At 38.7% G+C, this 17,316-nt stretch overlaps 1 protein-coding gene across 5 annotated transcripts in view; it reads right to left on the reverse strand.

The window, feature by feature from the left end:
* Positions 1-17,316, reverse strand: part of CERS6 (ceramide synthase 6) — a 120,058-nt gene that overhangs the window by 35,320 nt on the left and 67,422 nt on the right. For all 5 annotated transcript variants that reach the window (XM_061343212.1, XM_061343174.1, XM_061343203.1 and 2 more), the window contains one exon: positions 57-107. In XM_061343212.1, the coding sequence (XP_061199196.1) occupies positions 57-107 (51 nt within the window). The remainder of the gene's footprint in view (positions 1-56; positions 108-17,316) is intronic.

Below are 17,316 nucleotides of genomic sequence, written 5' to 3' on the forward strand. Positions count from 1 at the left end.
AAGCAGAGCTCTGCAGAGATGTCATATTTGGTTTTAGGTAGCACTGTAACTTTTACCTGATATGGATACCCATTCCAGCACTGTCTGGTATTCCAGAGCCAGGGTGTCTGAGAGAGAAAGAGAAGAAAGAAAAAAAAAAAAAAGGGTCAGTGCACACCATTTTGGGCAATGTAAGTGTATACAGTTAACACAAGTGAAGGACGAAACTACAGAAACAGCTTAAAATCTGCAATTTTTGATAGAAGCTATGAAAACTGAATACAACAAGGAGATTGCTCAAAGTTTCACAGCACGAAATAGAGCAACCTCCCTGTTCACAGAGATTTTTAGTTGGTGGCCCATGACCTTAGTTTTGCAGGAGTACAGGCTGAATATAATCAGCTTGTGCTCAGGTGGTCAGATCTCACATTTCCTTCCTAATAGCACAGGAAATTTTTGCCTTAGGCTGCTCAGACATCCTAAAGAATGTTCCTTGCATGTGTTGTTACATATAAGCATCCTACCATATAGGATCCATCCTTCATCCCAGCCACATCAGTTTAAAATAGCAAATCATGCCTTTTGCTTTCCTGACTGAAGACATGACCATCCAGAGATGATAGATCTTGCTATCACACAGAAAAGACTCTGATATCTTAGGGCAACATGGGAAGTTCCAGAGAGAAATCTACTTTAGTGCATCTACAGATTCTTGCACTGCAGAAAGCTGGGCAAACTAAAAGACTTGGGAACATGCAGCTTTGTTACGCTTCCTGTTTCTTTGCTGCTTGCACAAGATTTATTTGATTATTTACCTTTCAATGCTGCAAAATAACTTTTTAAATCTTTCTTTGTAAGCAGACTGTTTCTTTCAGAGTTTTTTACCTCTTCCTCTGTGCAACTAAAAGAACTCAAGACAGAAATTACCATATGGGCAAGCTCTTCTGCCCAACATACCCAACCATTAAGTATTTCCATATTGGGTAATAAGAACATGACCAAACCACCAGCTACCAAGGAGCCACATTTCTCTTTTTGTGCATGAGTAGGAACAACTCCTTTCAGATATGCACGTCTTGCAATGCACAGATGCATCTCGGGTTCTGACAGCATCTGTACTCTTTGAGAAGCATCTGTCTACAATACAAGTACCCACCCACAGGTTATCTTGTTAGAAATATGAAAGAAAATTGTGGATTCAAGATCTTTGTGCAACTCTTTTACATAACATTAACTGCTCTACATCCAGTATAAAGATGGCAGAAAATCATTAGCATGTCTCCTGGATAAAGGCACACATACCCTTACAGCATTATATACTTCCATTAGATTACATTTTTTTCAGATACATCCTCGTCGCATGAGATACAGCCTTTTCTTGTTTCCACCATCAGGTGGAGCAGTTCAGCTCAGGCAAAACAATGACAAACTCGTGCAAAATACAACGGGTGAGCAAACCAAATAAAATAAATGCTAGGCAAAACGTTAAGCCCCAGGCTGAGAATCAGGCTAGGTAGGGAGAATTTGTACCATATCAAAAGCGAGGATAAATGCTACTCAAAACTATAGGCCAATTCCCAACTGATACTTTAAAACGAATTGTGATGTATCTTACAGAAGCTTGTTACAGCCTTTGTTAACAGTGATGCGATATGATCACTAAAGGCTCTTCCTATTTCTTTTTTTCAATTTTCCTTCACATGGAAAATATGATAAAATAGAACTTGCACACCCAATGCTCCTGAAATGGCAAGAAATAATTTTTAGAGTAACCTGAGTAACATACCAGCATTAAAGTGACAGACCTCCTACGCCTCTCACAGGGATGTTGTAACAATGGTTAAAGTCCATCCAAGCTTCTCTTCCTTTCTATTAGGAATAATTATTTCATGCAGACAATTTTTTTTTCAAGTATCTCCATAGTAGTTACCATGCTAAGTGAGTTCCTCTCATTTCATGCAACAAAAAGGGTCTTTGGAAAGAGCGACAGCTCCTCTGCAACTGTTACTAATATACAGAAGCTAAAATATTTCTGTCTGACAGCTGCCTACATTAGATCTATCCAAATATTATAGGATAATTCATAGTTTTAGCCAGGTTTGAAAAGCTGTAACTGTCTTTCATATCAGATTCAAAAAGAGGTAAGAGTTGCTTCCTACCCAATTATTTTGCTACCTAAATTACAGGTGCTAGCAAAAAATGCATATTTTTCTCTTTCAAATATTATGACATCTTAAGGCTTCTTCAGAGAGTTGCCTGCTGCAGGATCTGCAGATACAGAGGTTTATGTGTAATTAAAATGCTGAATGCTAAATAAAATAGGCCTCACTGGAGGAACCCATAACCACAAAGCCTGGAAGGATACCACAAACTGATAAACAATACAATACATGCAATTAGGCCTCAAACAGAGAGAACATCTGCCTCTTCTGAGCCGCATAAGGCTTGGAAAGCCATGCTGCCTTCTCACACAAAATGCTTCTGGGTAGCTATTTGGAAATTTAATGGATCCTATGTGGGCAGCAGTGGTTAAGACAGCAGGACATCTATACCACCTTCTTACACCTCTCTCCTCCCCAGTTTCCCCCTCCTTGACTTGACTTAGCATCTCTTGAGTTGACTCTAACAGCTGTAGCAGAAGGGGCTTTAGTTATGCTTGCCCTGCAGGGTTTTAAGAAAGAGGCAGAGAAAGAGCTTGGTTTAAATACAGCTTTCCCCTCTGACCTCTACAATGAACACAAGTCCTAGACTGAAACTAAGTTCTCCAGGTAGACCACGGCTGTAGTTGGACCAAGAAGCATTGCTTAGTCATCTGTGAACCTCCCAACTGTGGGATATTCTGTGCAGGTTTCAGCAGGAAGGAGAGAATCCTAAAAAAGCCCACAGTCTGCAAAGTGAAACTGAAACACACTAAGAAAGGAGGATTAATCAGAAAGCACGTAATACTGACATTCTCAGGGCTCAGCTGAGCCTGCGGATGCTCACAGGACACACTGACGAACTTCCTCACACCAGGCAACCTCACTGTGAAGCAGAGCCCAGCCCTTCCTGACAAGTCCCACGATGGACAGAAATAAAAGGTCAGTGACTTGGCTTTGCAACAGATCCATTTTTGATGAACATAAAGTGTGCTGTTTCCACTGACTGTTGAATACCCAAATTTCCACTTCGCGTTCTTGGTACATACTCTCTTGAGGAAGGGAGGAACCTGAGGGGACTGGAGAAGAGAGGAAATGCAAAAGTCCTGATAACAAAAGGCATCCTTAAGCTGGAAACAGAATACTAAAAACTTCAGTTCCAATTACGTCAGGCACAAAACACCAGCCCTACAATGCTAACAGCCTCCCTTACAGAACATAAAGTAGTTAAGAAGGAAACTTAAGCTTTACCACACTTTGGTGCGGTGCCTAACAAGTGAAGTGTCAATGACAGAGAAGGATGATAAACAGCTGTTGAATCTGTTTATTAAGGAACAAATCCTATCATTTTTGGTTCCTTACAGGAATATCTGTCAAAAGTTCCATCAAACCTCTCTCCAACTCTGTGATTAAAGGAAGTAATTTTAAAGAACTCCTTCAGAAATAAAACTTCTCTTGAGACAAGGGAATGACTGAGGATTTGGAAAAAACAAAAAAGCAAATTATCTGAGATGTCTGAACACTTAACCAGAAGCCTCAGGTTGTTTTGCATCCGCTGTCCCATTCATTTATCTTTAGAGAAAGCTTCTGATTGGGCTCTGGCTTTCAGAAGCCCCAAAGCAATGAAAATCTGCCTGTCTTACTCAAAGTGCTCCTAATACCAAGCATGTGAAAGGTCAGTTTTGATACTAAATGGGTGTGTGTGGGTGGTAAAAAAAAGTAGTACAATAAAAATCTCCCACTTCTGATCAGTTCCCTTGCAGCAAATTTGGCTGAAACGTGTTTTTATGTGTCCTTTATCCATGAGGAAACAGATGCACCTGATGAAGTATTATAATTTTAAAATAAGAAATTTTGGTTCATCATACAGTAATAAAAATAACAATGAATACTCCTCTTCATCCTTATCTACCCAGCAGAACCTACTAAGTATAAGAAACACACAAAGGCCACAAGATAGGTTCTCAAAGAGACGGACAAGAGCTGTACATGTCATGAGCAAGTACTTTGCCATACTGTCATCAAGCCAACCATCAGATGTGTGTATCAGGCATATCATGGATTTAAAGTGAATTCCACACCCATTTCGTAGAATCAGCTTATGTCTGTAAATATAAATATATTACATATAGGTCACATAAATTTGCAAAGTAACTGCTTTTGGGCAGCTGGAGTTAGTTCCACAGTTTGTGTCACTTCAAGCTGTTGTATCAGCAACTGAATCATTTTGCCTTGCATCCAGCACAACTAGAAATCCCAACATGCAAGTTACAACCACAAGCACTGGTGTTGCTTTGCCCTTAGAAGTGTGAGCCTACAGATAAATAAGAAGCGTGAAAAAAACCTAATAAATACAGTGTTGCTGGCACTAATGTTTTCTTTCTGTAGTCCATAAACTTGAAACAAGTAGCAAACTGAAGAACCACTTCCAGAAATAACAACAATAAACAAAACCCAGGTCTCCACAGAGCAGCTTCTGCCCTAGCAGTCTGGAGTATTAGAGAGAGCTGTTATGCATCTGATTTACTCCTGACCACATAGGCATGTTGTAACTCCCAAAGGGGTTCTTCCTAAATTCTCACATAAGTAACAAAAATCTTCTGACTTATCCAGCAGATGAAGAAATACAATCTGCCTGTTTTTATCAGAATACAGCATGCAAAAATCCAGGGACATCACGACAGAACCCCCACATTGCACAAAAGCACAAAAGCATATTTATGCTTAAGTCCACATTTCAAACCAAAATGAGACAGCATCAGTTCAAGAATAGATTTTAAGTTGCTTTTGAAAACAGATTTTTGACCCTGTCAAACAAAATCAGCACAATACAGAAATCCTGAGTGTTCCCTGTGTACATGCTCACTACTCTGCAATCTCAAAAGGCAGATATTATCTCGCTTGGTTAATACATTTGGATACAGCTTTACATAATTTGTCTCTCATAGCTACAAGCAATAATAAGTGGAACTGAAATTACCACTATTAATTAAAGTCAAGATAATACATACTTTTAGCAAAGTTCTATCCACCTCATTTATTTTGGGCTGATATGGGCAAAGATATCTCTCCATTCATCAATCTAGAGCAGGTGCTTGCTCTTTGGAGAAACAAGTGGTACAACTGGGGCCAGACTTCCTCTTGATTAGCATTTACTTGGCCCCTAAATGCTGTGTGCAATTTGATCTTATCCCTAAACCTAATGTTCACTGTCTGATACATAAGTATAACATAAGACATATGCAGTCTTTTCCTCAACAGCAGCTGCCTTCTCCCACTGCAGGCAGAACACCACCTCCTGCTCATGCAGACCAACACCTCACCATATTCTGAGCTTTACAGCTTATCATCTCTCTAAGAGTGCAATTGTAACAGCAGGTGAGGAAGAGACTAGAGCCCTTCTGTTGACTACAAAATATAGACATACTTAACACTTTCCACCTGAACTGAAAATTAAAAGGCTTTTAGTAACCACACCAGCAGAAGGACAATTATTAATAATTAACATGTGTTTTGGGGTGTTGTGTTTTTGGTTTGGTTTGGTTTTGTTTGGGTTTTTTTATTTATTTATTTTCTATGTGCTTAAATTAAATAGTATCACAATGTCCGCTTTTTCCCTCTCAATTATGGCAAGGCCTTATAGCAATTTTTTCTTTTACAATATATTAATCAGCATTCCTCTTACACATCACTTGGCTGAACAAGCATTTGCTTAGAGGGGAATTACATAAATTCCTTGCTTGCTGTTTCTTTCTCCAACACCTGCACTCTCTTGGAATGGTATACTGAATGGCTGCTGACATTAGAGTCAGATTACCAGGCACCACAAAAAGCATCCTTCAGTAGTTTCCCATCCCAGAAGCTTTTATTCTAGTGTAAAAATAACTCCACCCATTAATGGCAAAATCAAGAGATTTTTCAATAAATTAAGCTCTTAAACGCAAACTCCACAGTGGCCCTGAGTTTCATTCCCCATCTTCTTACTTGGCTCTGCGGGGATCAGTAGAAGTGTAGCCTACTGCAGTCTTTCTCTGTTAAGGTGAGCATACATCCATGAAAACATTTGTTTCTGCATATAATGTACAACTGAAAAAAATCTACTTTTCTTCCCGATCACAGAAAAACTCCTTGATGTTAATTGTTTTACAAGTCACAGAAAGTGATCTTTCCTTTTTTTACAAGTAGCAATATTTTGTAGCATTTTTCTCTCCAGCAGAATGGAAATGAAACTCTTCCTCATTTTCCTTGATTTTTAGAAGAAGATTCATAAATGAACAGCAACAAAATTCTTAGTTGGCTTTTCAAAGTTTCTATCGTCTTCCACTGAGTTTGACAGGCCTCCAAGGACTTGAGATTTATGATGTCTTGGAAACTTTTCCTGATTACCTAGAAACGTAGGGTTTTTTCCTTGTTATCTTCCAAAAAATTACCCTGGATAAGAAAGGATCTGAACCATGTCAACACCATCATTTGCTAGTGTTGTATTTGTTTTGCTAGTGCTTAGAGTATTTTTCATACTAAAGTCTCACTGATGAAAAAAATACATCAGTTTCCAGTTTCTACTGGCCACGTGCGACAGGCATTTTGGGCACAACCCTAGCAGCAAAACAATGCCAACAACACAGCATTCAGTTACCTACACATCAAAATTAAATCTATTTCCCTCTACCCACAGAAGTCACAAAAGTCTGATAAAACATCATGTTGATTTGCTGATGAAGAGAACTCAGCAAAATTACAAAATCCATGGCTACTATTTTGCATCAACTTCTGCTTGTTCTTCCTTTCAGTGACTGGCAATTTGCTTTGTGATTGCTTCTCACGCCAAGAACAGCATTTTAATAAATTCTTCACAAACCCAAGCAGTCATTCCTATTTCTTGGTAAAGCTGGCAATAGAAGCGAAGACAATGTGACACATTGCTGATGAGCCTCCTGAGGTTCTCATCTCATACATTGTGACTAAGCAAGCTGTTACAATTTCTGCAGATCTGCTTTTTTTCTCTAGAGCTTAGTGCTTTTTGTCTGCACAAACGAGTTGTTGGGGGGAAACGCTTTTGCAATGAAGAATGCTCAGCCCTTCCTCTCAGCAATCTGCCCTGCTGATCTCCAAACATAATTAAAAATGATACTTCTACTAATCGGAAACGAGAAAATATACAGAAGGATGCATAAAAGGCCAAGATTAACAACAATCGCTGGGAGATGCACTTGACATTTCAAATGCAAATATATGTGTGAGCACAAAAATATTCTTAGAAAAAATGTGAATTCAAGTTTCATTTATTTACATAAAATCATCTCCAGAAAGGCAGAGTGAGCTCCATGCACCACACATATTTAAAGCAAAAAGTGGATGTATGATGTACAGAGATCTCATGTTTATGTCTTGTGCTGATAAATGTGTCATTTCAACTTTCAAATTATGTGGAAAATGAGGTTGGAATCTGGAAGTGTCCTAATACTGAGGCATCACATGCAGTGAACAGAAGTGAAAAACACATCATCTGGAAACACTGGCAGTTTTAATGCCTCCTCCCTCTGCTCTGACTCTGACTAGCCAATCACCAGTCCCTTTACCAGGCCCAGCCATCAAAACAGTTCCTCTCATACATGCACCCTTTTCCTCTGACACTTTGTCTGTTAGTTACTTTGTAGTAACAGAATCACAGAATCCGAAGGGCTGGAAGGGACCTCAAAAGATCATCTAGTCCAACCCCCCCCCCGCAAGAGCAGGGTAACCTAGAGTACATCACACAGGAACTTGTCCAGGCAGGCCTTGAATATCTCCAATGTAGGAGACTCCACAACCCCCCTGGGCAACCTGTTCCAGTGCTCTGTCACTCTCACAGTAAAGAAGTTCTTCCTGATGTTAACGTGGAACCTTCTATGCTCCAGTTTACACCCATTGCCCCTTGTCCTATCACTGGATATCACTGAAAAAAGCCTAGCTCCATCATCCTGACACTCACCCATTACATATTTGTAAACACTGATGAAGTTTTTTGTGTTAGTTTTATCCACTACGTATTTGAAGAAGCCCTTTCTATTGTCCTTAACTCGATTTGCAAGATTAAGTTCCAAAGAGGCCTTAACTGTCCTAAAACTTTTAAAACTTCTGCCTGCATGTGTAGCGGTACCATTTTCAAGAAGTTTTGTCAGGAGCAAGTTGGGCAGCCAGTGGTGCTATGATGGTTTAGAGCAGCTGAAGGTCCATATTCCATTCTAGAAGCCAGACTAGAGTTCACTGTTTCCCAGTGACACTACTCAGTGTATCACATAGTTGCTCTATCTGCAGTGTAAGAAGAGGTCATAAAAAGCAGCAGACACATTCAGCTGAATCTGCTAACACTTTGGTGAAGCAAAGCAGTTGTCAACCTGTTAGCTTTACAGCCGCCTTATATTTTTTGACTGTAGAGCCAGACCACATTTATTAGCCTAGAATTTGCAGGTATTTATGAATTTATTTTATTTAAAAAGAAAACTGTAGGTCTGGAATTAGTTTGTAGAGAAAGTGCGGAGGTTTACATTTGCAAACCATACCTTGGTAGCAGTGTGACTCCAATAAAAATCATACATTTAAGAGACCATCAATAGGAGAAATGAGAAAGCCCAGAGAGGTGTAATGAGGTAACACTGAAAGGGAATACAATATGGAAAAAAAAATAATCTCACCAGTAATATATTTAACTGCCAAGATTATTTTCCTTACTACTTTAAGGTTAACATGAAGCAGCTTTATGGCTCAAAGCCCTTACAGTGTAAAAATACGTATTGTTACTCTACTCCAAGTCACTGCCTTGATAGTAAGTTTGACTAAATAATGGCAACTCAAACTACCAGCCGGGTTATTAATAACCTGCTCTTATACCCAAACACGCATTCTGCTTCAGGTTTAATTAGCTGCGGAAAATAGAACAGCTTCATTCATCTGAATAGCAAAACATGAAAAGCTCCTGGCAATACAGTAGTGCTGTGCTAAATACTTAGCTACAGGTATGAATGAACTATGTTCATTTCCTGACGAATTGGAATGATTTTTATCATAAAACTGCACAAATATAAAGCTTTGGGCAGTATTTCTCCTAGATTTGCCATTTTTATATATAGGTAATTGAAAAATTTCTTTCAGAAAGCTGGGTTGCCAAGATGATGAATACTGTGCTTAAGTCAAACCTGGCAACCAGTCCACAGTGGGACACAAGGTCTGGAGGCCCTTCTTTTACTGTCCTAAACAGCAGTGTAATCTACAGGTAGTTAGAGATGCTGGTAGGGCTCAGTACCAGCATAACTCTCCAAATTGCTCATTACAGAGCATTTACTTATTACTCTGATGTTACTAAATACCCCCAGCTGGATTCCAAACAGCCAAACTGAAATTCAACTCTAGATATATTTTTTAAATCAGTGCATTGCTTTTCCTCCCCTTACTTATGTAAAATTTGTCCCCATTGTCTACGTTTGAAAGTCCCATTGCATCAGTGTCCTACAGATGAATTAGGGTATTTCAATATTCTCCTTTTGCTTGTTTCTTTGAAAAAGTTTCCTTTTATCCACAGATAAATTCTGCCAGCCAGTTTAGCTTTGCCCTCTTTCACCTGATCCAGTTATTATCTTAAGTTCTAACAGCTTACATAATAAATTATTTCCTACGCTGACAGGCCTTTTTTTACAAATCCTCATTGTCCAAAATGCATTCATTTTCCTTGTTGATGTACACTGAAGGGTTGGAGTCATTTAAAATTAAGTTTCTTCACTGACTTTGATCTTTCTCACAGCATGACTCATGATCTATATCTCAGGCATCCAAAGCACTATTAATCTCTCCTAAATGCCCTCAACAATTTTTATGCTATTTTGAAGACATATCTGAAAGAAATTCCTTTTCCCTTAGATGAAATCTAATTGTGGTCTTATTGGAAACCTTTAGTACACATGATGCTTATTTAAAAATGTAATGTGACATTTCCCCTTTTCCACAACAGGAGACTCTGACAGGAGAGCTCTTTCCTGCTCGCAACAATGAACTAGATATTGTTTTATTTAGCAGCTAATGGTCAGCCCAACTTTCACAGAAAGGAATGAGTATGATTCCATTTTAACATCTCAAATTATTTTAGCTTGACTATTTTTATCACTTATCAACTTGTTTTCTGATTTAAAAGAAAAAAAAAAAAAGTTATAAAAGACCCAGAGTGCCCAAATCAATTTTAAAGCAAGTGCAATCTGCTAAAGACAGGCTTCATTTCCTCTCTAAGTGGCATACATATCACATTATCCCTCTGTTAATAGCACAGTAAGGTATCAAATATCAGCATTGTGTTAAAAGGGCTCCAGCGTGGCCTCCAACATTCTTCATTTAAATGAGAGTATTTATCCAGTATTGGGCAGATAAGCTCACTGAACAAATGTAATTACAAGGTTTCAGTAATAGGTAATACAACAACCTTTCAGGTGCAATATGGGAAGGAAACATCACAACAGGTGCAGGATGGACTAAAAGTGCCCAACTGAATGCCTGCTTCCAGTAAATCGAGAATGAAGGAGACAGAGGGCACCAGCATAGGCTCTGGATGCAAACTTCCTGCTTCAAGCTCTTGCCATATTGTTTTCTAGAGTCAGTTCTCATCTAAACCAAGGTGGCAGATATTTCACAAACTCATGCTTCGGTATCTCAGCATTAAAACCAGAAAAACTTAGCCTGGTTTAAGCAGTCAAGAATCAGACAGTCAGACATATTCCAAACAGCAGTATAAGTATTTCCAAGATGCTGTGTTTCTTGCACTATTCTGTTCCGCAAAACATCCAGAAGCATTAGTTATAAGCAGCAGGTGCAGCAAGAGGAAATGATAAATTTCTGATTTCTCAATCCAATGCCAACTAAGGAAGTAACATAAGCTTGTCTGGAAGCAGTCAGGGATCTTCTCTATTAGCAGCTTCATTCCACTGTAGACCTCACAGTATCATGACTTGATGTGCACAGTAACCACAAATGCAGCACAGCTTCCCAAGTAAACGTAACAGTTGAAATGTCAACTGCAAAAATTATCATCAATCTTGAAAGAATCCATTTCAGCAATATCTATACGGAATCAGTGACTTTAGGAAAAAAAAATTATTTCTGGTTATGCTCTATTTTAATATCTGAACAGCTCTTTGCAGATGCTGTCACCTTTGCTGCAACACAACTGATCTCCCATGAAACTCGCAGGATGACTTCAAAAGCATTCTTAAAAATCATGCTCAATAAAACACTGCAACCAGCATGAGGTTTTTTTTGAAAAGGCCATGTGTATCTCCTGTTGTGTGACTACACTGAAGAGTCACTGGACAACTGAGAAAGATCAGCTGGCTTCAAAGCAGCTGCACCCTGGCTTGCTTTCTCTGCACCTCCAGAGCTGCTCTATCACAATCCCAGCTGCCCTCTGTCTTACTGAACCACAAGGTGAGAGAGCAGATACCAGTAAGGGAGGCAAAACCCCCACCCCTGTTCTCACTAGCACTTTGGAAATTGCAGTGTACAAAGATAAAGCTCCTCATTTAATCTCTTCATGTTTTAGAGAATTGACAGGAACAAATAACTTCCAGAGATGAAAGATCCTGATGCAAGTCTAATGGACCACGACTGACGCAAGAACTAAATCAAGGCCATAGCTATCTTTTTCTTTGGGAAAATGTGTTGATACTGGATAAAATGAACACTGTAAAAAGACAGCAACAAGTGAGGAATGAAAGAAGGCCGCCTTTCTGTAGTCCACAGGAACATACCTAACTTGCAGACTTACAGAATTCTCAAATCCACTCCCCAAATTAATAAAGTCAGTTTTAAGAAGTGAGGAAAAGCAGTGTAGTGATCTGACAAGGAAAGATGAAAGTAGGAAATACTGACCTATGAGGCAGCTGAGGAGTATACAGGAAAAGAAAGACTATGTAACATTATGTACAACTTAGTTTCTTCCCAGAACAGTCCACTCCCAGAGCCCAACAAGCCCTACATTGTACAAAAAAACCCCAACTGACCAGAGGGAAACTGACCACTATGACAAACTAGCCTTTCCAAGGAAACTCCAAGGATAAAGCTGTATCTCCTCCCAGCTACTCATCTTCAGACAATCCATGAAGTTTCCCACGAGCATTCTTGGCATAGAGAGGTCAGAAAACAAATGCTGTACAGCACGTAGAAAACTATCAGTGATCTCTCTCATGTTGGGCTTTCCAAGGTCAGATCAGTCTTTGCAAGGCTACATAAACCAGGTCAGGAAAACAGACAAGCAAACAAGTAACCAACCAAACCTGTACCTTCCCACTGCTCCATGAACATACAACTTAGTTCTAAGAAGAACAACTAAGAAAAAACAGCACCAGTGTCAAAACAGACTTACATAAAGCTGTGAAACTAGAACCTTCCTTGTGTATTAGATAAAGCAATTTGTGACTGAATTAAACTACCTTACTGAGTCAGTGTAAGGAAGCATTTATAATGTATGCTGAGCAGCCCACAAGCCCGCTGAGACCCTATACGGCTGAGAAAGAAACAGGTGAAGAGAGTACAATGAAATATGTCTTTCATAATAGAGATAACATATACTTGCTCTTTAAAATTGTTAAAGTGACTCAATTCAACTGTAATTTTCCAACAATGTAAATAACTTTGGAATAACACCAGCAGTGTGTGGTTTTCATCCACTTGTCTTTTTAAGTAGAGTTTCTATTTAAAGGAAAGAAGATTAAATAACATAAACGCACACAGAAGTGCTGTAGCAATTTTACACTAATAGGAACTCCTCAATTTCCAGTAACTTTCCAGGAGCATCTGCGCTGCAACACTACTTTGGACAAAACTAAGAGCCCACCACCTCTTGGAAGTCCTTCAGAACATCTTATTATGACTAACCAGAGCAAACAGAGTGACAGCAGTTGCGTTTTAATTAGGTCCTGAACCTGACTAAAATAACCACCACCAACTTAGCAGCTTACTGACCAGAAACTGAGACACACATTTAATTTAATCATAGAATCATAAAACAGTTAGGGTTGGAAAGGACCTTAAGATCATCAAGTTCCAACCCCCTGCCATGGGCAGGGACACCTCGCTCTAAGCCATATCACCCAAGGCGTCGTCCAACCTGGCCTTGAACACTACCAGGGATGGAGCATTCACAACTTCCCTGGGCAACCCATTCCAGTTCCTCACCACCCTAACAGGAAAGAATTTCCTCCTTATATCCAATCTAAACTTCCCCTGTTTAAGTTTGAACCCATGACCCAGCTAAAATAAATGGAGATGTATTTGACGACGTCTGAATGTATGATCACAACCAGAACAGACCTTCAGTGAAGAAAACTGAAGAAGATGTATCAGTGAAAGAGATGCAAGACACAGCATACAGTGAAGCTATTAAACAGTTGAACACCAAAGTAGCTGCAAAATTAATAGAAAGAGAAATAGCAGGAAAACTCCAAAACAAGAATGGCAAATGAGACTCCATTTCAGGTAAACATCCTATTGTTCCTGTGTCCAGGTCTTATTTCCCAAAGGGATATGAACTCACAATCTTGAGATGCCTGTTTCCCCAAATACAACAATTCTTTGAAGTTTCTATGCATATCTACAACTATTTACTTCCTCCAAGATTAACAATCTGAATGATCAAGAGATAGAGATGAAGTGTAACACAGAAACAATGTCAAAACCCAGTCACCACACAATGGAGTAACAAGTTCTCTTTTTGTATTTCAAATGAATATGGTTTGACTTTAGGCTCTAAAATTCTTGACTACAAGTAATCCAAAATGGAATTTGCAAATGCTATACTACTCTCCCAGGGCTGTAACATCTGCATGTATCATTGTTGCCATTTTACTCCAAAAAGAGGCAAAAAACATGCCAACTCAGCTGAGCAGCAGAACAAAGCACCCTCATTCACAAAAAGTGTTAGGAACCAGGTTCTCTCCAAGTGCACGCAGAAAACTGTACGCCACTAACAGAACATCTTCTGCTGTCACACAGTAATTGGCTAGCTCGGTGGCTAGTGCACACACAAGGACAAGCATTCAATTTTCTTCTTCTGAAACATTCTATAGTTTCAAGAAAGAGGTACTTTATAACAACATAAGTGGAGCTCTGCCTCTCGGGGGGGGGGTGGGGGGGGGTGTTCCTCTATATTACTATTTTTCTAGGTGCCTTCCATACATTTATGCTACTTGAGTAGGTTTTTGGAGTCAAATTTACACTTCAGTATGGTTTTCCTATTGTTTTGCAATCTATCTGCAACACCAGCAGTTGCAATTGCATGGCAAACAGTTCTGTTGTATGGGATGACTCCTTAGGAAGGGAGATGCAGAACTGACATTCCACAAGCCACATACAGTATGTGTTGTTGCACCCAGCATTTTTTTAAACATAGCCACAGCATCCTCATATCATCAGTCTTACATCAACTCTAAATTTGAAAACGAGCAAGTCACAAGTTACTTGTTTATCCAGGCAGATGGTCCTTCCCCAGTAGAATACCTACACTCAGTTTTAGGTTCCTAAGTCTCAATTTAGTCTTCAGAAGACTCTCACTGCAGGGAATTCATGCTCTTTCTTTCTTCTGTGAATTTGTAATTCTCATGGGCAATTAAAGGAAAGGAACTGAATGTGAAAAGCCACCATATGTCACCTGGAAGATTTTCTTCCAGATGTTTGTAAAGTTTTTTATTCTACAGCATTTTACAGATCCTGCTCAGTACCAAGGATCAACAAGTAAGCAACAATCCAATCCTGAAATTCATACTGTTTCTTTATCACTGAAGCAAATGCTATTTTTTTTTCCATTTAATGAGAGCACAATCATACCATTAACTCTTAATGATCCAAGCCGTTACTGATTTAATTGCAAGTATTACTGAAGAAAACAAAAACCTTATCTTGTTCCTGTGTTAGTGATAAGCAAAACAGTAAGTTTAATGTCACTGGACTTAATGTTCTGTTGGCATCAATACTAGTGTGGTGCTCTGCAAGGAAGTGTTTTGTAGATATGCAAATTAAATAAATGGAAGTGCTGAAAAATCTCAGCTGCAGTCAGAAAGGGGAAGAAATTGCATATACACGATCAGAGTGGAAATATAATTGGTCAGTTATCTTTTACACTTCAAATGTTAGATATTTACAAAGATACAAAGAATGCGGTAGTAGATTTATTATCATGATAAAGACTTAGGGCCATATCATATTTTCATAATCGTATTTCACAGCGATGATGTCACTTGAGGCCAAAGACCTCTGTGCAAGAGTCCATGTTATTACATCCCAGACTGATTTGGACACAGGTCTTCCAAGCCACTAACTAGCGCTATCTTGTCACTCATTACCTACGAAGATGAAAATTTTCCTAACACTACTAGGACTCTGGTACACAACACCTTCCGCCCCCCAAATTCTAGTTTGATAGACAATGATTTCTTATCACTGTCTCTACTGTTAGGCTAACAAGAGTAAATATAGAACTTGTAAGTTCTACATTTAAGATCCCCTAACTCTAGGCTTTTACAGTTTTTATCTTGTAAGAATATATATCTATACATCTCATGGAATAAATTAAATTCACCTTTTTCACCACTTAATGTAACAATAAGAACCATGGAAATAAGCAAAATTAAAAGCAAACCCCACACTCTGTTTTTACACCTATAAATGACAAGTAAAGTGTGAAAAATAGAAATAAAAAGAAGAAAATAAATCAAAGTAAAGATTTACTCTGGAGAGAGTCTCTGGGTGTTCTAAAAGAAATACAAACTTATTTCTATTTGGGCTTCATTTCAGATGAAGCACTGAAGCACTTAGGTGAAAGGACTGGCTTTGTTCCATGTTACCAAAAAGTTGTGAGGCTTGACCTAACATCTCTTTCAGAAGCTTGAAAATCAATACAGGATGGTCATATTTGCTATTTTGTCAGGAATGGGGGCAATAGGAGCGGGTGGGAAAGTGAATGCTTTGCATTAAATAATTTTGTGGGCCACTTACTCTTTAGCCCCAATTCATTTAAAAATCATTTAAATCTGCTGTGGAAAGCAGTGAGTAATGGACTTGGCAGTGAGTAATGAAAGAAAGCGTCATCTTCTCTTTGAAAGTTGTGTTTCAGTCTGTTTCTTCACATAGAAGAATATTCATGATCAAATCTGCCCTTGAAAATGGTAATATTTGAGGTGAAAAATGAACCGGTTTGAACTCTAACCTACATTCACATCAATTCTCTCTTCTCACAAGGTATCAGAAACAACAGAGGTGATTTCAAATCCTAATCATGATCACCTATTTCACCCCTCAGTGCATTAGCCACCACACTGCAAGGCTTGTCCTGAAACACACATTGCTATGGGGTGCTGGGGTGGACTGACAAACCCATCAATCTCCCAAAATCTGTTTTCATTATCTAAGAAAGTTAAAAGTTCATTTTCATCTAATTGAAAGTTCTGGTTTGGAAAAAGAGACAAACATACATTTCACTTTAAAAATGAGAGACTCTTGTGAAGCAGAATCAAAGATGAGCAGAACTCATCCCACTATTACACCACATGGTAATATGCCTGAGATAGCTACGGTTGCAATCATTACTTTAGAGAGGATTTGAAAAAGCAAGAATTAAGAATTTATATGGAACATTTAAAAAAGAAACCAAGACCAAGGAAACAATTTGATATTTGAGATGCTTTAACATTGACATGCCATTAATTACTTCACTAGTTAAGAGACTGACAGCAAACCCCCTATAAGAGTAAACCAGCTATGTAATATTGATTTACTTATTTTGATGCAAAGGAGAAAAAAAAAAAAAGGCTGACAGCTGGGGAAGGGAAAAATGTCTAACACAATAATTAAATACTAATAAATATGGAAAACATTTTACTGAAGTCTGTTGGTTTCTTATACTCACATATTAAGATACAGTTTGTAAGTGATGCAATGGTTTGGCTGAGTATCTGGAAGGCTGTGAGCTATTTCTCTATGTGTGCTCCATTTTTTGAGTAAGAGAGCAACTGTCTTGCATTCCCTACTCTCTTACCAGACTTAGTTCTCTCTTGGAAGAGAGTAATACTTGGAAGAAACATGTATTTCCTTGATACTACAAACATTTGTAAAACATACCAATGACACAGCTGCATCCTGCAGTTAAAAATCACCTCTTGACTGAAGGTGGTAGACACTAATGGTAAAA

This window comes from Neopsephotus bourkii, unplaced genomic scaffold (genome assembly GCF_033783945.1).
Source record: "Neopsephotus bourkii isolate Nb327-2 ecotype Australia unplaced genomic scaffold, CSIRO-AGI_Nbou_v1 NB_196, whole genome shotgun sequence".
In the NCBI taxonomy this organism is placed as follows: domain Eukaryota; kingdom Metazoa; phylum Chordata; class Aves; order Psittaciformes; family Psittacidae; genus Neopsephotus; species Neopsephotus bourkii.